Source organism: Oncorhynchus nerka, linkage group LG4, assembly GCF_034236695.1.
Source record: "Oncorhynchus nerka isolate Pitt River linkage group LG4, Oner_Uvic_2.0, whole genome shotgun sequence".
Classification (NCBI taxonomy): domain Eukaryota; kingdom Metazoa; phylum Chordata; class Actinopteri; order Salmoniformes; family Salmonidae; genus Oncorhynchus; species Oncorhynchus nerka.
In genome coordinates, this window is record NC_088399.1 from 41,567,433 (window position 1) to 41,592,208 (window position 24,776).

General features: G+C 42.8%; 1 protein-coding gene across 1 annotated transcript; it reads left to right on the top strand.

The window, feature by feature from the left end:
- The first annotated feature begins 1,856 nt into the window (after nt 1–1,856).
- On the top strand, nt 1,857–21,221 carry LOC115124931 (polypeptide N-acetylgalactosaminyltransferase 9-like). Its single transcript, XM_029654434.2, has 10 exons — nt 1,857–2,534; nt 7,490–7,679; nt 7,789–7,955; nt 8,071–8,245; nt 9,603–9,800; nt 16,417–16,534; nt 18,736–18,921; nt 19,016–19,249; nt 20,265–20,432; nt 20,535–21,221. The coding sequence occupies exons 1-10, from the start codon at nt 2,294–2,296 to the stop codon at nt 20,679–20,681; spliced, it is 1,824 nt and encodes a 607-aa protein (XP_029510294.2). The 5' UTR covers nt 1,857–2,293; the 3' UTR covers nt 20,682–21,221.
- Nucleotides 21,222–24,776: the final 3,555 nt, after the last annotated feature.

Here is a 24,776-nt window from a genome sequence, read left to right on the forward strand (position 1 = left end):
TTTGTCTAGTGTCAAATATATCTTAACAAACACTTTATGTGGCTAAAGGTCAGTGGGTTTTTCAATCAATAACAAGTTTAATGGAAGATTAGTGGCCTCCGCCAAGAGTACTCCAACTGGCAGGAAAACAATCTGTTGGGGCTTCTTGTGGTTCATTTGCAGTCTACAAATCATGTATAATTATGGCTGAATCTAGTTGATGATCCCTGATTTGACCTATTGTCCTGTGCCCTTTAACGCATGATCAAGTAAGAAAATATTATCAGTTGGCATTTCTGTTCTGTGCAGACATGTTCATTCCTGTCACTTTGCTGAAAAGAAATACTGTTTTGGTCACAAATCAACTTTTGTTAGAAACATTAACCTGCCCTCAGCATTTTTTACCCAGAATATAAAACATCTTACGAAGTCAGGTTTATGCTGATGGATTTAAAGCTGTACATTAATATTCTCTATGGATGATTTGGTTTGTCTGCATAATCTTATTTCACCAAGCAAATAACAGTTTTGCTCATGTTGTTAGATGCGAATAAGGGATTTGTCAGATCCACATATCAGATTGAAAAGATTAAATGAATGTGCTCAGACCATGACAGTACATGGATCACTTTGACCAAGTAAATAGAAGTGTTGCAAGTATTGGGCCCTGGAAAACATGCATGTCTTCATTCTTGATGTTCTTTTGCAGCTTCTTCAATGCATAATGCTACTGTAGTATTATTTAACAGCTGGCTTCAGTCATTTATTACTGCAATATAATTTAGGTCTTGATGATATGTATGTTATTATTCAAGGAATTATGCAATTGTACACATCATGTGATAATGATTATGTGTGGGTGGGGATATTTATTCTCTCTCCATAGGTGTTTATTATCATTGGATGTTCTGGGACAAGCTTTATTTATTCTATATGATTTGAGGCCCCACAAACCCTCCCACCTGGTCTAGACTGTTGACCGTTGCCCTGAGGAACAGTTTGGGCCTCCGGGGTGGATTGTGTAATTATAGCAACGCACATTCAGCACCCGCCTGCTTTATGTGGGGTGCCCTGGGAAATAACTGTGCAGGGAAAAACCACATCAGCAAAACTCCACAGAATGACATTGTGTACCTTCCTGGCATTATTCATGGTGTTTCCTAGAAAGCACACCAAACATCCTTGACTGACCTTGGTGGCTTAGTTTCTTGATGATGGAAGTAGGCCAAGTCATGTTACCTTGCTTAATCAATAAGGGAAATAGGTTTAGATCACAAGGGTTCACAATAGATGACAAACTAATAAACATTTAAATACAATTGGAATTTTATATAAAGTCAGAGCTGCTGAAAGTATTTGGTGACAAATTGCACCAGATTATTATTATTTTTTACCTCAACTGGTTAAAACTATTAAACCAATTGTTACCTCAACCGATTAAAACGATTAAAACAACTATTGATCAGCTTTCAACACGGACTGTAACAGGGCTCTCCATGAGAGAGAGAAAGAGAGAGAGAGAGAGAGAGGGGGGGGGGATATTCTTATTCGTATTTTTGAAACTACATTGTTGGTTAGGGGCTTGTAAGTAAGCATTTCACGCTAAAGTCTACCTACAACTGTTGTATTCGGCGCATGTGACTAATACAATTTGATTTGAGAGAGAGACCAGTAACAGGAATGCTTTTATCTCTCTGTACAGACGCAGAGAGCATCCGCGCGATATCGGACATACCTTGGCCCTTTTATCTATAGCTTCTAAACAGTCTTCATCAAGCGACCATGAGAAACTGCGAGTAATCATATCTCATCAGTAACTCCTTGGTATTTTTTTTGTTTCGTGATTTTTTTTAAATCGTCAAGAAGGGTGACTGAGTGAAACCAGAAGGGATAATACCTACTCTCGCTTCTTTTGTCATCAATTTTAGCCTACTACTGGCAAGTGGAAAACAAGTCCCACGTTCGCTCAATTGAGAGAGAGATTCTGTCGTTCTAACGATGTGCAGTTGGTTGGGGGTGTAAGTGTAAGCAGATGGTTGGATGGGGGGCCGCTTTGGAGAGGATAACCTGTGCAATGGAATGGCAATGAGATTCAATTTGGGTTGATTGTCTTTATATACAGTCTTCTTGCCTATTATAATCTCTGCGGCGAAACTGGTGCTGATGACAGGATATCTAATTTTCTGCGCGGGAGCACTGAGGTGGCTATGATGACGATACGTGCCTTATACACATAAGCAAAGATCGGTCACCAAACTTGGATTGGGCATGTTTTTCTATCACGGGTAGGTGTTGTCGGTTTCCCTTCGGTTTCATGGCTGGCGCACGGCAGATAAAAACTTTGTTGACTTTAAACATCTGCATGTTTGTGGGTATTATACTGTTCTCGGTTTACTGCAGAATTCAGGATCGCTCAGAGGAACTCTTGAAGAACGGCAGGACCACTATGCAAAGATCTAACCGCAGAAATGGGAAAGTGAATAACTTTGTGGAGAAGCAAGCTATTCTACAGAGGCTTGAGCATCTTGAGGACTTGGTCTACCACCAACTGAACGGTAAATGATTGATCCATGTGATCATGAACACCAAGTCAGCTTGGTGCAACTTTATTTCACTCCACATCAGTGCTTTATGAATGACTTTTATAGTGCCCCGACTGAGTAAATAATGCATTTGACAGTGTTTCTTTGATTTGCCACATCTCAGCTGTTGTACAACCCATGGGTATTGTCATTCTCTTAAATTGGAATAACCGATCAACCTGGCCCACATCCACCTCATCCATTATAGATCCACTCCTAGCATCGCTTTCAGCCTAAATGTCTAATCTGCTTTTACATAATTCAAAAATAACCCAGACAAAGGGCTCTGTTTTTCTCCAAAAGAACAGCATTATAAAAGTCTAATTCAGGGTGCCCCAACTGGCGGCCCTCAGGTGATTTTATTTGTCAAATGTTTTATTGTTTGACATAAACGACTGTAAAAACACCAGCAAATCATTTTCATTTTGGAAATATGTTCCCAAGTATTCCCACTAGGGTTGCACATTTTGGGGAATATTCAGAGGTGGAAACTTTCCGTGGGATTTAACGGGAATATATGGGAATTAACGGGAATATATGGGAATTAACGGAAATATATGCACATTTATATTAATACCATTTAACAGTAGATGTTTTTTGCATTGGATATATTTACCATATCATATGGAGACTAAACATAAACCTTTTACCTTTGCATAAGTAGTTCAAATAATTAAATCCTTCCAATAAAAATTTAAAAAAACAATTTAGTTATGAATTGAACTTTAATTAAATAAGTTGACTTCACATGGGATGATTTCACTGAACAACAAAAGAAAGGGAATATTGAATGATCCCCAATGATCCATCACATCTCCCAAAAACGTTTTTAACATACATCTGTAAAATGATAGTCTAGAAACTAAAGCTTTGGATATCTTCCTCTGAGGCCTCTATCTTCTTCCTGGACCTTTTCAATGTCCACCTCTTGAACATCAGACTCCAAGGCCTCATCTTCACTGTCACTTTCCAACCTTGTTGAGGATGGCTCGTTGTCAGGCTCAAAAAGCCTCAAATTTGCCCAGATGGCCACCAATTTTTCCACCCTTGTATTGGTCAGCCTGTTGTGTGCTTTGGTGTGTGTGTTCCCAAACAAGGACCAGTTGCGCTCTGAGACGGCTGATGTTGGTGGCATTTGGAGGATGATGGAGGCAACAGGGGAAACAGCCTTAGATCCACAATGTCCCTTCCACCAGGTGGCTGATGAGATATGTTGGCACAACTGCTATATTGCATCTCCATCCCAAAGCCCTTGCTTGGAAGTATACTTCGCCAGTCTGCCAAGAACCGTGGCCTCATCCAGGCCAAGGTTTCGAGACACGGAAGTGATGACACCATAGGCCTTGTTGATCTCTACACCAGACAGGATGCTCTTGCCAGCATTTTTGGGATCCAACATGTACGCTGCGACGTGTATGGGCTTCAGGCAGAAGTCTTCACGCTTTTTGATGTACTTCAGAACTGCAGTTTCCTCTGCTTGGAGAAACCGTGATGTGGGCAGGGCAGTACAGATTTCTTCTCTTACATCTGCAAGCAGAGTCTGAACATCAGACAGGATGGCATTGTCTCCCTCAATCCGTGCAATGGCTACTACTATAGGTTTCAGGAGTTTCAGGCTGCTTACCACTCTCTCCCAAAATACATCATCCAGAAGGATCCTCTTGATGGGGCTGTCCATATCAGCAGACTGTGATATGGCCATTTCTTGGAGAGACTCCTTCACCTCCAGGAGACTGTCAAACATGATGACAACACCACCCAAGACTGGTGTTGCTGGGCAGCTTCAATGTGGTCCTCTTATTCTTCTCACTTTGCTTGGTGAGGTAGATTGCTGCTATAACTTGATGTCCCTTCACATACCTAATCATTTCCTTGGCTCTCTTGTAGAATGTATCCATTGTTTTCAGTGCCATGATGTCCTTGAGGAGCAGATTCAATGCATGAGCAGCACAGCCAATGGGTGTGATGTGAGGGTAGGACTCCTCCACTTTAGACCAAACAGCCTTCATGTTCGCAGCATTGTCTGTCACCAGTGCAAATACCTTCTGTGGTCCAAGGTCATTGATGACTGCCTTCAGCTCATCTGCAATGTAGAGACCGATGTGTCTGTTGTCCCTTGTGTCTGTTGTAGAATACTGGTTGAGGGTTGGAGATGATGTAGTTAATTATTCCTTGCCCACGAACATTTGACCACCCATCAGAGATGATTGCAATACAGTCTGCTTTCTCTATGATTTACTTGACCTTCACTTGAACTCTGTTGCACTCTGCATCCAGCAAATGAGTATATAAAGCATGTCTGGTTGGAGGGATGTGTGCTGGGGGAAGAACAGTCAGACATCTCTTCCAATACACATTGCCTGTGAGCATCAGAGGTGAACCAGTTGCATACACAACTCGAGCAAGACATTCATCAGCATTTCTCTGACTACATTCCTCCATTGAGTCAAAAACCTTCTGATTACAGGAGGACTATGAGCTATTGCTATCGATAAGGTGTTTGATTCATAATTTTCACCTCGAATAGAAGTAGCGGGACTTTTGTCAGAGAATGCTTGTTGTGAGCACTGAGGGAACTTTATGCACTTGGCCAGATGATTCTGCATCTTTGTTGCATTCTTCACATATGATCTGGCACAGTATTTGCAAATGTACAGAGCTTTTCCTTCTACATTAGCTGCAGTGAAATGTCTACATCAGATAGTGCCCGTGGAAAAAGATGAGTAAAAAAATCCAAGTACAATACCATGTACAGATAAAATAAGAGTTAAGCAGTTAGATTAAACAACTAATTTGTAAGATAAATGTTTAAAAATGAAACATGTATGGAAACAGGGTGATTTACACAGTTAGCAGGCTCAGTTAGCAGGCTCAGTTAGCAGGCTCAGTTAGCAGGCTCTGTAGAACTTCTTGAGGATCTGAGGTCCCATGCCAAATTTTTCAGCATCCTCAGGGGGAATAGGCATTGTCGTGCCCTCTTTACGACTGTCTTGGTGTGTTTGGACCATGATAGGTCCTTAGTGATGTGGACACCAATGAACTTGAAGCTCTCAACCTGCTCCACTATAGCCCCGTCCTTTTTGTAGTCCACGATCAGCCACTTTGTCTTGCTCACGTTGAGGGAGAGGTTGTTGTCCCGGCTCCACACTGCCAGGCCTCTGACCTCCTCCCTATAGGCTGTCTCATCGTTGTCGGCGATCAGGCCTACCACCGACGTGTCATCGGCACACATCATGATGGTGTTGGAGTCGTGTGTGGCCACACTGTCATGGGTGAACAGGGAGTACAGGAGGGGACTAAGCATGCACCCCTGAAGGGCCCCCATGTTGAGGGTCAGCGTGGTGGATATATTGTTGCCTACCCTCATCACCTGGGGGCAGCCCATCAGGAAGTCCAGGATCTAGTTGCAGATGGAGGTGTTCAGTCCCAGGGTCCTTAGCTTAGTGATGAGCTTGGAGGGCACTATGGTGTCGAACGCTAAGCTCTAGTCAATTAACATCATTCTCACGTAGATGTGGCCAACACTCTTACTGGATAGACACTAATAAGGTGTTGAATCAGATTTGTTTTAGAGGACTGTCTGGAACAAAATCCTGCACATCCAGTAGCTCTCCATGAGAAGGGTTAAAGAGAAGGGTCCATGACCCATCTTTTTAGCACCTAAAATAGTTAACAACATTCTCTTCGAGAAGCTTAATTGGACTCCACCACAAAGCAGTTTAGGAGGATGGATCCTGTCAGCCTTAATTGATGGGTCTCAACCTTGCTGCAAACAAGTGTAGAGGACAAACTAGTTATCCTGAAATATCACCTCTTTTTTTTGCTGCACAAAACAAGTAGTCCCAAGAAGAAATCTCTATACCCCATGATCCTGAGGTTATATATCAGGAGGTCAGTGATATAATAAAAGCCAGTTGGGGACATTTCTGCAGCAGGTTTGACGGTTATATCACATTTACTAATTCCTCTTCCTTATCCAATGTGGTGTTGTCTGATGCATTTGCTTTATAAATCCCCCCCCCCATTCCCAATGTTTGGACTATGACACTCATAATTCAGTGTTTAAATGCATAATCAGTTCAGAAGTTGGATTAGCAAGATGCCAGGTCCTGCTGTAATACTGACAGTATAAGACATTCTTCTCACATTACAAGTCAATCATCCTGTCCCCCTGTCTATTACTTCCCACCAGTAAAGTCTAGGTGAATAATAATAGCCTTCAGTTTCCTTTATCCCTGGCTCTCCTGTTTGTCAGTCAGACTGGGAGTTTATTAAGATGACCTATTTTAATTTCACAGACAAGGTGCTGCAGACAGTAGACGTGTCAATTATGTATCTTGTCTAAACTTCAATTGCCAACTGTCACGCCCTGGTCTAAGTATTTTGTGTTTTCTTCATGTATTGGGTCAGGCCAGGGTGTGGCATAGAGTTTTTGTATTGTGGTGTGTTTTGTCTTGGGATTTTGGAATGTGTGTATAGTGGGATTGTAGCTTAGTGGGGTGTTCTAGGAGAGTCTATGGCTGTCTGAAGTGGTTCTCAATCAGAGGCAGGTGTTTACCGTTGTCTCTGATTGGGAACCATATTTAGGCAGCCATATTCTTTGGTTGTATTGTGGGTGATTGTCCTGTGTGTCTTGATGTCCTGGTTAGAGGTTAGTAGACACTTGTATAGGCTGTTTTCGGTTTGTTGTGTGTTACGTTTGTTTATTAAAAATGAATCACAATAGACACGCTGCAGTTTGGTCCGACTCTCCTTCACCATTAGAAAGCCGTTACACCAACTCTCTAATGACTCTAGATGCTCACTATTGTTTACGTTCTCGAGGGAAAAGAGACAGCTCAAATGACTGACACATTGAGATGATGATCCAGAGGCACCTCAGACAGTTTGCAAAATGAGTCTGACATTTTCCTTCGGACTTTCCACAGGTCTGGGAAAGACGGTTGGTGTACTGGAGGGACGAGTGGGCCAGGGACAGGGGCAGGCCAGGACCCCTGCAACTCTGAGAAACCCTGTCCGCGACCCAGATGGGGGAAAGTACGAAGAGTATGGCTACAACGCACAGCTGAGCAATCAAATCCCACTGGATAGATCCATTCCTGACTACAGGCCGAAAAAGTAGGTCCTAAACTCTGCCCTCACAGCTTGAAAACCAGAAGGTAACATAATAAAGCATTATGAGTTTAGGGTACTGATGTGACAGCTTCTCACTAAGTTGTGTTGACAGGTGCAAGATGATGACTTACCCAGATGACCTCCCTCAGATGACGGTGGTGTTCATCTTTGTAAACGAGGCTTTGTCAGTGATCCTACGGTCAGTCCACAGCCTGGTCAATCACACACCTGCACACATCCTCAAGGAGATCATCCTGGTGGATGACAACAGTGACAGTGGTAAGACAAGGGCTTTTACTGTGTGTGTGTGTGTGTGTGTGTGTGTGTGTGAGAGAGAGACTTGAAATTATGGTTTTCTAGTTTGAGCTCCAATACTTTATTATTCTTGTTGTAGTGGAGCTAAAGCTGAATCTGGATCAGTATGTGAATAAGCAGTACCCAGGCCTAGTGAAGATGGTGAGAAATAGCAGACGGGAGGGACTTATACGGGCCAGAATCCTTGGCTGGAAAGCTGCCACTGCACCAGTTGTTGGCTTCTTTGACGCACATGTTGAGTTCAACACAGCATGGTGAGGAACAACTTCTTATTTCCCCTCAGATTGACACTTGAAAAGGAGTTTAAAATAGTCTCATGCATTATCATCAATCAGATGCAGATTCCTCCCAACACTGAGGTGCCATTTGTCCTCCAATATCTAGCTATATACTGTACTATTTTAAACCTGGAATGCATTACACTGAGATCTGCTGACAGTGTTTGTGCATCTGACAAGAAGAGCATTTTTATTTGCAAATCAGAGGTATTCCTTTCTCTCAGTAATGGAAAGACAAGGAGGTACAGTAGTCACCACAATCCATCTTCACCACACCACTTTAAGAGGAATTCATTCAGGCAAGGTGACACTCTCTCAGAAGTGAACCCTATTTGTTCTAAAAAATGACATTGCAGCGGTGAAAGGTTGACTCCTTAACTGCACTCATATTGCAAAAGCTATATCCACAATGGAAATGATATCTGATTGCATCAGTCAAGTTTTACACGGAAAAACTATTGAACACACCACGCAGCCCATGTCATTTCAGTAAGCCATGACACCCACCATCTGAAATTGTTTCTGTAGTTAGAAACATAATCTGATCTCTGAGAAATTAAGCTAATTGATTGCACACAAATGGTCCATTTTAATTTATAGGATTCATATAATATTAACTAAGTATAGTACTTAACATCCAATTTGGTCCAAACATTTTTCAAAGAATGAGTAAGACATGAAGAATCCAAAGACATGAGCAAAAGCCCCCCACGCACCCCTGCACACCCCATGCCAATCCCAATCCAAAAACAAGTATAAAATGGACAGTTTGGATGCAATCAATTAGCTTAATTTCTCAGAGATCAAATTATATTTCAACAAAATAATGTTTCAGAAATGCTAATCTTATCTGTTTCTAAAAACAGAAACAATTTCAGAGCATTTTGAGACGGTGGGTCTCGAAATCCTCTTTCTTGTGCTTTTTGAGGTGGAACGACCCACATGTGAGGCCATCAGTGTTTCACTACAGTTGTAACACATAGAACTGCTAGCTACAGTACATAAATGACTATTTATTTGGTTTTGTTCTCTGGAACGGATGTGAAATGGAAAATAAACTGTCAACTGTAAGGGAAGATGAGAACTGTACAGTACCTTCCTCTGCTAGCAGTGAGGATTCAGGATGTTTTGATGAAGATGATTAAACGCTTGAACAGACTGTGGTGGCCCCATTTTCCCCCTGGGAACAGATGAGATGACAGAAACATGATTTACTGTCATGCTTTTCCTATCATGGCAGCATGAAGTTACCAGTAAACATCTCAAGCACCTTTAGAATATTTATAGAGATAAAATATTTGACTAAAATGCGTTTCCTTTCCTCCTTTGACAGGGCAGAGCCAATCCTAACCAGAATCAGGGAGGATCGAACACGTATTATTCTACCATCGATCGACAACATCAAGTACAACACGTTTGAGGTGCAGCGGTATGACAACGCGGCCCATGGCTACAACTGGGGCCTTTGGTGTATGTACATCACCCCCCCCCAGGCCTGGCAGGACAGAGGAGATGAGACGGCCCCCATCAGGTATGGGAAAAGTACAGTATGTTTCTAGGACATTATTGGGGCGGTTGTCTGATGCAATATTCTGCAATACATTGCCTATCGATAATCTACACCCCTTCTATTCACATTTTCTTGCATTACAAAAATGGATTGAAATAGATTTAATTGTCATTTTTGTCATTGATCTACACAAAATATTCCATAATGTCAAAGTGAAAAGAAAATTCTACACATTCTTTGAAATTAATACAGATTAAATAAGTATTTGCCCCCCTTTTAGGCAAGCCTAAATGAATTCAGAAGTAAAATTTGGCTCAACAAATCACATAATAAGTAATATGGATTCACTCTGTGTGAAATAATAGGGGCTGATGTGATTTTTGAATGTCTACCCCTTCCTCTGTCCCCCATACATCAACAACTGTAAGGTCTGTCCCTCAGTCAAGTATTGAATTTCAAGCACAGATTCAACTACAAAGACCAACAAGCTTTTCGAAAGCTACATAAAGAAGGGCAATGATTAGTAGATGGGTAACAATAACAAATCAGACACTGAATATCTCTTTAAGCATGGCCAAGTTAATAATTATGCTCTGGATGATGTATTAAAGCACCCAGACACAAAGATGTAGTCGTCCTTCTGAATTGAGCTCTATCACAAGAAGGTATACTTAGGGATTAAGGCTGGGAATAGCCAGGGACCTCACAATAATACTACGAAACTTATGTGCTAATATGTGTTGAGATTCTCACGGTTCTATATATATTGCGATTTCATACTGTGATTTTATGATGTTTCAAACATACTACTCACCATATGCCTGCTGTAAAAGTATAGCACAAGAGAGAGCCATGAGAAAATGAGTTTGCTGAAATAAAAGTGCTGAAAACAAATTGGCTCCCCATTTAAAAAAGATGATCAAGCTATGAAGGACAAATACTGGAGTTTTGGTGCAGGTACAGCCAACTAGTGCAAAATTATATTGCGATATTGTCAAAATTATATGATATGATATACAATGTCGGCTGGAGTGGTGTAAAGCTCGCCGCCATTGTACTAGTTCCAAGATGGTGTAGCAGTCGGACGTGTGTTTTGTCTTGTCCCGTGTAAATATCGTTTTATATATCGTTTTCCTTGTTTTTTTTTCATTTTAATCTCACTTTCCATCTACGGACTGAATATACTCTCCTGCAACCCGCCTCACCCAATGTGGTACGGATCTGCTATTTTTATACTTTAGAACCGTAACCCCCATCAGAAGCTAGCCAGCTAACTAGCTACTAGCTAGTAGTCAGTTAGCCACTGCTAGCGTTCTTCACCGTTAACTCGGACACCAGCCAGCCTCAGCTCGGTCAATACCTGCCAGTCTGCACAGTGCGATATCAACCCAGAGCATATTGGACTGCTTTTTCTCTACCAGGATTCCTACCGCAAGCTCTGAACCTTTACACCAGATCATCACAGCTAGCTAGCTTCAATCTGAGTGGCTACCCCTGGCAAACGTCTCTGTCCCGAAGCAAGCACCAGTTAACCTTGAGCTAGACTCGAGCTAGGCCCATTACGCGGATTGCCGAAGAGGTCCACCAGCTAATTCTTGGGCTACAAGGCCTCTTTTGACAATTGGACTGGACCCTTTACTGCCGACACAGAGCCCCGCCAATCCATCATGACTGGTCTGCTGACGTAATCGTCCGAGGTGGTTTCAACAGGGCCTTCCGTTCCGACATCGCCAAAGGCCCATCTGCAAGCCCCGGCCCGGCCCGCTACTTGTCTGAATCGCAGTGTCTCCAGCTCGCCTAGCATAGTAGCGACCACTGAATCGGCTCCCTGATTCACCTAATGTTACTCATTGGCCGGTAATGATCACTTGGCTACACATGCCTCTCCCTAATGTCAATATGCCTTTGTCTATTGCTGTTTTGATTAGTGATTATTGCCTTATTTCACTGTAGAGCCCCCAGCCCTGCCCAATATGCCTTAGATAGCCCTTTTGTCCCACCCCCCACACATGCGGTGACCTCACCTGGCTGAACTGGTGCCTCTAGAGACAAAACCTCTCTCATCGTCCCTCAATGCCTAGGTTTACCTCCACTGTACTCACATCCTACCATACCCTTGTCTGTACATTATGCCTTGAATCTATTCTTCCACACCCAGAAATATGTTCCTTTCTGAACGCACTAGACGACAAGTTCTTATAGCCTTTAGCCGTACCCTTATCCTTATCCTACTCCTCCTCTGTTCCTCTGGCGATGTAGAGGTTAACCCAGGCCATGCAGCCCCCAGCACCACTCCTAGTCCCCGGGCACTCTCATTTGTTGACTTATATAACTGTAAAAGCCTTGGTTTCATGCATGTTAACATCAGAAGCCTCCTAACTAAGTTTGTTTTATTCACTGCTTTAGCACACTCCACCAACCCTGATGTCCTAGCCATGTCTGAATCCTGGCTTAGGAAGGCCACCAAAAATCCTGAAATTTCCATCCCCAACTACAACATCCGATCACTCTACCTGTACACAGCCAATCTGTAAATAGCACATCCAACTACCTCATCCCCATATTGTTATTTATCTTCTTGTTCTTTTGCACCCCAGTATATGTACTTGCACATCATCATCTGCACATCTATCACTACAGTGTTAATGCTAAATTGTATTTATTTTATTAAATATTATATATTTTATTTATTGCCTTACCTCCCTAATCTTCTACATTTGCACACACTGAACATAGATTTTTCTATTGTGTTATTGACTAACCGAGCAATTGCTGTACCAGGCAGTGATACAACCCGTCGGGATGCTCTCGATGTTGCAGCTGTAGAACCTTTTGAGGATCTTAGGGCCCATGCCAAATCTTTTTAGTTTCCTGAGGGGGAATAGGCTTGACTGTGCCCTCTTCACGACTGTCTTGGTGTGTTTTGACCATTCTAGTTTGTTGTTGATGTGGACACCAAGGAACTTGAAGCTCAAGTCAACCAGCATGATTTTTCCTGTACTCCTTTTGCTATTCTCTTTTTGATAGTCTGCCCGGTTTTGAGCCCTGCCTGTCTCTGGACTACTTTCCTGCCTGCCTGATCATCCTGCCTGCCATGACCTTGACTCTGCCTGCCCTTCGGTACCTTTTGGACTCTGAACTGGTTTTGACCCTTTTGCCTGTCCACGACCATTCTCTTGACTTAACCTATTGGATTAATAAATACTGTAAGACTCCAACCATCTGGCTCCTGTGTCTGCATCTGGGTCTCGCCTTGTGTCATGATAGTTTCAGCATTACAATGCCCCCGTGCACAAAGTGAGGTCCATACAGAAGTGGTTTGTCGAGATCGTGTGGAATAACTTGACTGGCCTGCTCAGAGCCCTGACCTCAACCCTATCAACCTCCTTTGGGATGAATTGGAACGCCACCTAAGAGCCAGGCCTAATCACCCAACATCAGTGACCGACCCCACTAAGGCTTTTGTGGCTGAATGGAACCAAATGAATGGAACCAAATCCCTGCAGCAATGTTCCAACATCTAGTGGAAATCCTTCCCAGATGAGTGGTGGCTGTTATAGCAGCAAAAGGGGGATTTTGGAAAGATGTTCGACGAGCAGGTGTCAACATACCACTTAATATCCCGATATATCCCGATCAGACATAATATCCCGATATGTAACTGTATAGTTTTTCCCCCATCACTATTAGGGCTGCCACCATGTGGCCATTAGTGATTTTAAAACAGCTACAAGGTTCTATGACTGTGATGGGAGAGAACTGAGGATGGATCAACAACATTGTAGTGACTCCACAATAATGACCTAAATAACAGAGTGAAAAGAATAATACAAATATACAGAATAATCCAAAACATGTGTGGTGGAAATTCAACACCAGGGACACCTGAAGTCAGAATTAAATGAATCCCTCTTTACTGTCACGGCCGGAGAGGTTCACCAACTCAATCCATCTTGATGCTACACAAGCAAATCATATAAGCATGATTTACATGTTTCATTATTCATTTATATCGTTGGTTCCTGCATGTGACTGACTGATACCTCACAAGGCTTTTTCTTTCATAGCTGGGACCTTGAAACTGAGATACTCCTTTTGGTTACCAGAGCAATGTTCTGGGCTTACTGCCAAATTGCTTATCAGTGATATTATGGTTTACTCCTGTGTGTAGTCAATCCGTCACTTGCATGAACCCAACCAAGACATTTAATTACAAAGCAGCATTATTCTAAACACATGACCATCAAATCAAATCAAATGTATGACTGTACTGGTACCCCCTGTATATAGCATCGCTTTTTACAATTATTTAGCCCTTCGTACATCAGCTGATATCTCAAAGTGCTGTACAGAAACCCAGCCTAAAACCCCAAACAGCAAGCAATGCAGATGTAGAAGCACGGTGGCTAGGAAAAACTCCCTAGAAAGGCCAAAACCTAGGAAGAAACCTAGAGAGGAACCAGGCTATGTGGGGTGGCCAGTCCTCTTCTGGCTGTGCCGGGTGGAGATTATAACAGAACATGGCCAAGATGTTCAAATGTTCATAAATGACCAGCATGGTCGAATAATAAGGCAGAACAGTTGAAACTGGAGCAGAACAGTCAGGTGGAAGTTGAAACTGGAGCAGCAGCATGGCCAGGTGGACTGGGGACAGCAAGGAGTCATCATGTCAGGTAGTCCTGGGGCATGGTCCTAGGGCTCAGGTCAGTTGAAACTGGAACAGCAGCATGGCCAGGTGGACTGGGGACAGCAAGGAGTCATCATGTCAGGTAGTCCTGGGGCATGGTCCTAGGGCTCAGGTCCTCCGAGAGAGAGAGAGAAGGGGTGAATTAGAGAACGCACACTTAGATTCACACAGGACACCGAATAGGACAGGAGAAGTACTCCAGATATAACAAACTGACCCCAGCCCCCCGACACATAAACTACTGCAGCATAAATACTGGAGGCTGAGACAGGAGGGGTCAGGAGACACTGTGGCCCCATCCGAGGACACCCCCGGACAGGGCCAAAATTAAGTTTGCCGATGACACAACAGTGGTAGACCTGATCACCGACAACGATGAGACAGCCTATAGGGAGGAGGTCATGTGGTGGCCTTGTGGTGCAAGAACATCCTCTCCCTCAACGTGATCAAGACAAAGGAGATGATTGTGGACTACAGGAAAAGGAGGACTGAGCACGCCCCCATTCTCATCGACTGGGCTGTAGTGGATCAGGTTGAGATCTTCAAGTTCCTTGGCATCCACATCACCAACAAACTAACATGGTCCAAGCACACCAAGACAGTTTTGAAGAAGGCACGACAAAACCTATGCCCCCTCAGGAGACTGAAAAGATTTGGCATGGGTCCTCAGATCCTCAAAAGGTTCTACAGCTGCACCATCGAGAGCATCCCGGCGGGTTGTATCACTGCCTGGTATGGTAACTCCTCGGCCTCCGACCGCAAGGCACTACTGAGGGTAGTGCATATAGCCCAGTAGATCACTGCGGCCAAACTTCCTGCCATCCAGGACCTCTATACCAGGCGGTGTCAGAGGAAGGCCCTAAAAATGTTCAAAGACTCCAGCCACCCTAGTCATAGACTGTTCTCTCTGCTACCGCACGGCAAGCGGTACTGGAGCGCCAAGTCTAGGTCCAAGACGCTTCTAAACAGCTTCTACCCCCAAGCCATACGACTCCTGAACATCTAATTAAATGGCTTCCCAGACTATTTGCATTGCCCCCCCTTCTACACTGCTGCTACTCTGTTATTATCTATGCATAGTCACTTTAATAACTGTACCTACATGTACTGTACATATTACCTTAATTACATCGACTAACCGGTGCCCCCGCACATTGACTCTGTACTGGTACCCCCTGTATATAGCATCGCTTTTTACAATTATTTGTTACTTTTATTTGTAACTTTTTTTTTAGGTATTTTCTTAAAACTGCATTGTTTGTTAGGGCTTGTAAGTCAGCATTTCACTGTAAGGTGACATTGTATCCTGTTGTATTCGGCACATGTGATTTGATTTGATACACACAGAGAACATTTCCATCACACATGCAATGTATGCAACGAGGCACTGAAGTAAAACTTAAAACAATATAGCAGAGGAATACACCTTTTGGCCTAAATGTTTGGGGAAAATACAACACAACACATCACTGAGGAGCTGCCTCTTTAAATTGCTGTCTAGCAATGATCCCCAACACCTTGACAGAGCTTGAAGTATTTTGAAAAAAATAATGTGTAAATATTGCACAATCCAGGTGTGCAAAGCTCTTATGAGATTTACCCAAGAAGACTCAGCTGTAATCACTACCAAAGGTGTTTCCAACATGTTCGTGTTTTATATAATCGTGTATATTAGTGTTTTATTTTTCATTACTCAAAAAAATTGTTAGAATTTATCTTCAACTTTGACATTAGAGTATTTTGTGTTGATCGTTGACAAAGAAATTACAATGAAATCCATTTGAATCCCACTTTGCAACAGAATAAACAGTGAAGAAATCCATGGGTGTTTAGGTTTTCTATAAACAGAAAACGTGGGCTTGAAAAACATGTTCTTAAAATATACAAGATGTTCCAACTCGCTTCTACAGGGTAGGCCGCTAGGCCTTAATCTGTTCTTTCTCCGTTCAGAACCCCTGCCATGATTGGCTGCTCCTTTGTGGTGAACAGAGAATACTTTGAAGAGATTGGCCTTCTAGACCCAGGCATGGAGGTGTATGGAGGAGAGAACATTGAATTGGGCATGAGGGTAAGTTTCTAAGTGGTACATGCTTAAACTAAGAACAAATCAATACAGTATGTTCTGTGGTCCATTATGTGTTAGCCATTACAATGTGTGTAACGGTTATCGGTGCATGAAGGATCGGACCAAAGCGCAGCGTCGTAAGTGTTCATAATTTTCACTGAACAAAATAACAAGGTGAGAAAGGAAACCGAAACAGTCCTGTCAGGTGCAGAACACTAAACAGAAAACAACTACCCACAAAACACAGGTGGGAAAATGCTACCTAAGTATAGTTCCCAATCAGAGACAACGATAGACAGCTGTCCCTTATTGAGAACCATACCTGGCCAAAACAAAGAAATACCAAAACATAGAAAAATTAACATAGAATGCCCACTCAAATCACACCCTGACCAAACCAAAATAGAGACATAAAAAGCTCTCTAAGGTCAGGGCGTGACAATGTGATTATAAAGCAAGAAAATCATTATGTAATTGTGACTGGAGAGTTCAAGTGTTTGTGTGCTGTAAGAGATGCATGCTCTGTCACAGTAAAAATAATGTGGGTGGGATTTAATATGAATGTAACGGTAGCAAATGTTTCTATATATTTTGGCCCTGATCCAAATAGATTTCAATATTTTTTAAAAAGGGATAGGCTGCCATTATCTGAAGTATGATTCAAAACAAGTTTAGTTTAAAGTTTTAAGTCTCGTGCACAAGTACAGTGAAATGCCTTTCTTGCCAGCTCTAAACCCAACAATTCAGTAATCTATATCAATGTAGTAATAAACATAACAAAAGGCAGAACAAAAACACACTAGTAATAAAAATAAGAAATAAGAAGAACACAACAAAGTAAGCACACTAATATACAGGGTCAGTTTTACTATCAAACAGAATGGAATATTCAATCCGATCATTTAACTTAGGTCCTAAAAAAATGTGTGACTTGGCATCATGGCTTGTTATTAAAACTTATGGGTCTGTTCTGACTAAATTCTCTCCCTGCATGTTTTGTTTGGCTCTGCTGAGATCATTAAGGAATCATTAGGCTCTAAGCATACAGGGAGACCAGTTTGCATGAATATGGATGGAAGTTATCCTGCACCACACCACCTGGTATACTGCTGAATAACAAACCCATGCCTTTATAGTGCACCAAAAAATGGTCTGTGTCAGGTGATTTGTCCATCAGTTATTTCCCAAAAGCCTGGACCCATTTGAATTCCCTTTCTTTCTAATACTATAACTGAGATACAGAGGGGCAAAAAAGTATTTAGTCAGCCACCAATTGTGCAAGTTCTCCCACTTAAAAAGATGAGAGGTCTGTAATTTTCATCATAGGTACACTTCAACGATGACAGACAAAACGAGAAAGAAAATCCAGAAAATCACATTGTAGGATTTTTTATGAATTTGAAGTGTACCTATGATGAAAATTACAGGCCTCTCATCTTTTTAAGTGGGAGAACTTGCACAAATGGTGGCTGACTAAATACTTTTTTTCCCCACTGTAGTTGACTGTAAAACAGTCTGTAGTGACGTTGGTGCGGAAGTTGTGTCCCAGTGTGAGAACTGAATGTGTTCCAGAACTCTGCAGTCACCTACTAGCGTCCCACTGACACACAGACTTATTTCACACTTCCGACATGATCGTTATGACGTGAGCATCAGTGTGCAGGAAGCGACAGGGGACAGCAGGACAGAGACGGAAGGGGGGAGAGAGAGAGAGGGGTGGGGACAGGAAGAGAAGAAGAGGTCAGGTTTGCACCTATTACGCTGAGGGGAATAAAGTACAAAACATTTGGTTTAGGTAATGGAGACAATGGGAAAGGGAGACAGCACAACAACAGAAACCCAATGAGAGACAGCTGATTGTATCAAAAGAGATCTAAGCCAAATTATATTTTTGTTAACCCTACCACACCTCTCTGCCCTGTGCTCAATGCACGGGAGTATGAAGAGGTACTCTAAAAAAACATTCTGCCAACACCATCAGTACAGTATAATCATACACACAATGAAGTGGCCCTTTGCCTGAAAAATGTCCTAGCAACTGGGCAATTGAAAGGTGTTAACAGCTTTCCATATGCCTGTGGGCAATTGCCTCGGCAGCACCTCTCTCAACAAGATTTCTTTTTAGAGTACAATGTTACTATTACTATTGTGGTCAGGCTTCTTTCTGTCTTTCTCTTTCTTGAACTGTCTATGTTATGTCTCAGGTATGGCAGTGCGGGGGGAGTATGGAGGTGTTACCGTGTGCTCGGGTGGCACACATTGAACGCACCAAGAAACCCTACAACGACGACATTGATTACTATGCAAAGCGCAATGCCTTGAGGGCAGCCGAGGTGTGGATGGATGACTACAAATCGCACGTCTACATGGCCTGGAATATCCCCATCAACGTGAGTCGAGTGTAGTTCCCCAATATTCTACAGCTCAATTGCGTGTTAACTGGTCATTGATTTTGGTGCTGTGAATTGTTTTCTAATTCAACAGAACCCCGGAGTTGATTTTGGAGATGTTTCTGAGAGAATCTCCTTGAGGAAAAAATTGCAATGTCATAGTTTCCAGTGGTATTTGCAGAATGTGTATCCAGAGATGCGAGTGTACAATGACACCATCACCTATGGTGAGGTGCGAAACAGCAAGGCCAGTGGCTATTGCTTAGACCAAGGACCTAATGAGGACAACAGCGCGACTCTCTACCCGTGTCATGGCATGACATCACAGGTCAGGAAAAGTTCATAGAAATGTAATCCTCTTACACAGGCTCTTATGTTAGTTCAGGAAAACATGTATAACTATCCCATACACTCTGGCCCCGGCAGACGTCCACAATATATTATGCATCCCCACCCATTTGCGTTGAAGCCCTTCCATTGTTCATCTTTACAGTGGTTGTTTGTGCTTTCATTTAGCTTGCTTTAGCATGGTAATTCAGTGAATTCCAAATGAATTGGCTTGGCACGGGGCAATTTGACAAGGTTACCTCTACTCAGAACGGTGCAGCAGCACCTGTGATGGGCTCCAACATCCTCTCTGTGTGTTGTTCACCGTGAATAATTCAACCCTGGATTTTGTAATCGTCTGTGCCCTTACTTGTGACATTCACTGGTTTGAAGCTGCGTTTGGCGTGTGAAATGTAATAGAGATCAAGCTCACAATGTCAAATGACAATGAACTCTTCAGAGAGGATCACTGGGTCTCATTTATAACAACATGTACTCACCTAAGGGATCTGTATGGTCCATTACGCTCATAAACAATTTGGCTTTCATCAGCATGGAACATACATAAATGCCCGTATCCCTGTGGTATCTATCAAGAGTACATTGTCATTAGTATTTCAGTCAATTACACAGCAAATGTTTGTTGGACATCTCAACAATAACTAAGGACAGGCCTTGCATTGGATTTGATTGATCTTTCGTTTCAAGATGGCCTTTCCACTGGGTAGTTGTGGTTCAGCTGTTGAAAGAGCAGGCACTGGTTTGACAGCTCTTGTTCAGCTCAAGAGGCACTATGACCTTTTGTACTCAAGGTATCAAGAACTATCTTTCTCATGAGACAGCTCAAGGATTACACAATAACATGTACCATTCCTATGTGTACAGAGTATTTAAAACATTTTGTATTGTCCTAAGACTACTGTATGTAGGTGTCTGTAAAGATAGTATTTGTGTATAACCGTTCATATATTTTTTCAGAACTTGACGTTTACTTGGCATTGACGTGTTTTTTTTAGCTGGCCCGTTACACCTCAGAAGGGCTTTTGCAGCTTGGTCCTCTGGGTTCCACTACGTTCTTGCCCAACACCAAGTGTCTGGTGGACGAGGGACGAGGGAGGACGCCAAGTCTCAAAAAATTTGATGGAGCGTCACACTCATCACAAAGGCTTTGGGACTTCAGTCAGGTAAAACTTCAAAATGTCATGACTTGTGGGGGAAAAAGGACTCCTGCCAAAACTGTATTGCTTTTTAATTGTAAACACAGATTGTTCCTCTTCCCTCTGTAGAACGGCCCAATAATCAGCAGAGACACTGGTCGTTGTTTGGAGGTAGAGATGTCTAGAGAGGCCAGCTTCGGCCTACGGCTGGTGGTCCAGAGGTGCTCTGGTCAGAGGTGGACTATCAGGAACTGGATCAAACCATCCCGACACTGAGGGCACAATATACAGGCCAGCTGATGTCTACAAAAAAGACATGGGACTCTTACCTTGTAGCACTTGGACTTCCTCTTTACAAATATTGTGTTCCTTTGGATTGAGGCTATAGACTCCTTTGTCTGCTCAAGGAAAAGTTAAGGGATTTCAAAGCATCTCAACACCAACCTTCCACAACTCAAGCATCTTAACAACAAGTCATCACAAAGTATGGAGGATACATATCCCTACGAAGAACCAGAGGATGTACCATACAGAGGTTGTCTATGACAATGATAGTTGCAGTCTGCGATACTTAAGGAGGTAATACAAGCGAACTGGCACATGTTGACGAACCAGTTCATTTTGAGTGTGTTTTGTTTCTGATTTCAGATTTCACGCCATAATCCCTGAACACAATTATGTTCCTTCAATCATATGTCTGTCATCTGGAGGGCTACATTATCTCACTTCATGGACAATAGGACAGAACAACACAAATTGTACACAACAACTTGAATCGAATGATAATATGACATTAAACATTATGACATATGTGTTCCTTCTTGACGAGTGATTTTGTATGAGAGCGGAATTTTTTACTATTCTTAATCATGAAAAGTATTGTTTTCTCACCTCTACAGCTGGTTCCACATACATTTATGCAAAGGGCTGACCTTGAGTATCCAGGCTCTCTAATTATATGTAAGTGTTTCACTCAGACAACATGTGAACTGTAATCTCTGTGATCAAGCACAGGGGAGTCATCCAGGTAGCCATTTGATTAGCTGTTCAACAGTCTTATGGCTTGGGTGTTAATAAGCCTTTTGGACCTAGACTTGGCCCTCTGGTACCGCTTGCCGTGGGGTAGCAGAGAGAACAGTCTGTGACTAGGGTGCCTGGAGTCTTTGGAAATTTTTAAGGCCTTCCTCTGACACTGCCTGGTACAGAGGTCCTGGATGGCAGGAAGCTTGGCCCCAGTGATGTACTGGGCCATACGCACTACCCTCTGTAGCACCTTGCAATCGGAGGCCAAGCTGTTGCCATACCAGGCGGTGATGGAACCTGTCAGGATGTTCTCGATGGTGCAACTGTATAACTTTTTGAGGATCTGAGGACCCATGCCAAAACTTTTCAGTCTCCTGAGGGGGAATAGGCATTGTTGTGCCCTCATCACGAGTGTCCTGGTGTATTTGGACCATGATAGTTTGTTGGTGATGTGGACACAAAGGAACTTGAAGCTCTCAACTTGCTCCACTACAGCCCCATCGATTAGAATGGGGGTGTTTTCAGCCCTCCATTTCCTGTAGTCCACGATCATCTCCTTTGTCTTGATCACGTTGAGGGAGAGATTGTTGTCCTTGCACCACACTGCCAGGTCTCTGACCTCCTCCCTATAGGCTGTCTCATTGTTGTCGGTGATCAGGCCTACCACCGTTGTGTCGTCGGCGAACTTAATGATGGTGTTGGAGTCGTGCTTGGCCACACAGTCATGGGTGAACAGGGAGTACAGGAGAGGACTAAGCACGCACCCTTGAGGGTTGAGAATCAGTGTTGAGGATCAGGGTGACAGATTAGACTATGGTGGTCTGCTTGAAACATGTATGTATTACAGACTCGGCCAAGGACAGGTTGAAAATGTAATTGAAGAAACTTGCCAGTTTGTCTGAATGTTGACCTGTTTAAATGTCTTACTCACATCGGCTAAGGCGAGCGTGATCACACAGTCGTCCGGTACAGCTGGTGCACTCATGCATGCTTCAGTGTTGCTTGCGTCCCGGTTAGAGTCCTGCTCATTGAAAGCAGCGCGGATGCGGATGTAATCCATGGCTTCTGGTTGGAGTATGTGAGTATGGTCACTGTGGGGATAACGTCATCGATGCACTTATTGATGAAGCCGTGGACGGATATGGTACACTCCTCAATGCCATCGGATGAGTCCCGGAACATATTCCAGTCTGTGCTAGCAAAACAGTCCTGTAGCTTAGCATCTGCGTCATCTGACCACTTCCGTATTGAGCGTGTCACTGGTACTTCCTGCTTTAGTTTTTGCTTGAAAGCAGGAATCGGGGATAGAATTATCGTCAGATTTACCAAATGGAGGGCGAAATAGAGCTTTTCACGCATCTCTGTGTGTGGAGTAAAGGTGGTCTTGAGGTTTTTTTGGCTCTGGTTGCACATGTAAAATGCTGGTAGAAATGATTTAAAACGGATTTAAGTTTCCCTGCATTAAAGTCCTCGGTCACTAGGAGCGCCGACTACGGATGAGCATTTTATTGTTTGCTTATAGCTTTATACAGCTCATTGAGTATGGTCTTAGTGCCAGCATCGGTTTTTGGTGGTAAATAGACAGCTACGAAAAATATCGATGAAAACTCTCTCGGTAAATAATGTGGTCTACAATTTATCATGAGATACTCCACCTCAGGAGAGCATAACCTTGAGACTTAATTTTGATTTTGCGCACCAGCTGTTATTGACAAATAGACACAGACCGCCACCCCTTGTCTTGTTGGAGGCTGCTGTTCTGTCTTGCCGATGCACGGAAAAACCAGCCAACTGTATATTATCCATGTCGTCCGTCAGCCACAACTCGGTGAAACATAAGATATTACAGTTTTTAATGTCCCGTTGGAAGGATAGTCTTGAACGGAGCTCATCCAGTTTATTCTCCAATGATTGCACATTGGCCAATAGGACGGATGGTAGAGGTGGGTTACTCACTCGCCTACGAATTCTAACAAGGCACCCAGGACCTGCGTCTCCTGTATCGGTACCTCCCTGTGTAGAACTTAGTTATGACAAGTTTTTGCTGTTTGGTATCCACTACCATTGCAATATTTGAGTTACTGAAATAGAGCATGTGCAACCTGTGCAAAACAATTTAAATTCAAGGTCAAGACAAGTAGAGCGAAGATGATATGTTGATGAAAAATGCATGAGTATCATGAGATGCAGAGGGTGATAGCTGTGCTTGTTTTAATCTTGCGTAGAGACTACCTCAGACTGAATCGCTTGTTCCCTCATCATGCTACACCAGAAGATACGGGCCTAACTCCACTTCCCCTCTGTAATAAAATGGTAGGTTTGGCTCAGGGGGAGAGAAGATAAGTAGGTGGCAGAATGCAGAAGGGACCTCAATATCCCTTCCAGGAGGAGACTGCTGGAATATAAAATGTCTAATTAAATTGGTGGTGGATATCTTTACACTATGATGAAAGCCAGCACAGTTCCCTGCTAGGCTTTAAACGTGACAATACCTGTTATTAAAGCTTTGCTGCTGTGACAGGTTTTTCCCAGAAACGATATATTTCATTCAGAAACATAATGGATGAATATTGATATGTTCATAGTCAAGTTGTAGACCCATGCATATAATATGTGTATTAAAAGCGTTGGAAAAAGGATTCCATTTCTTATGGTGCCCATCATAAATGCCAGATATGATTTGAACTTGAAATAATTCTAGATCTCCAAAGTCTACAAGAGATAAATGTTATCTGAAATGTTAAAAGTGATACATGATACAAGTGGTTTGGTTGGAGCAGTTGGAGATAACCCTGGGAAAGTTCTTCACCTCTGAGGTAAGTCCCACACTGATCAGAGTTATTGATGTCCAAATCCTGGAATCATTCTCCATGGGACATAGCTTGGGTGAAACAGCTAGGAGGCTGGAGAAGGCTAATCAGAGCCCAGCAGACAGTGTTACAGTACTCAGAGTACTGTGACACACTTCCACTTGGCTACAGCCTGCCAGCACAGCCTGGAGCCACATCCCAAAAAAACTCCAGCCATCTGAGCCCAATCTGCCTGTGTGTGTGTGTGTGTGTGAGAGAGAGAGAGAATTAGCATCTCCATAAATGACTGCTGATACCGTTTTAATAATTTCATAATTTTTAAAACAATTACATACAGTATGTTTCTGTGACAGTGTATGAATTTACTGGAAATCTAATACAACAGCATATCTATACTGAACAAAAATATAAACGCAACATGCAACAATTTCATTGATTTTACTGAGTTACAGTTCATATGATGAAATGAGTCAATTAATTCATTAGGCCATAATCTATTGATTTCACACGACTGGGAAAACAGATCTGTTGGTCACAG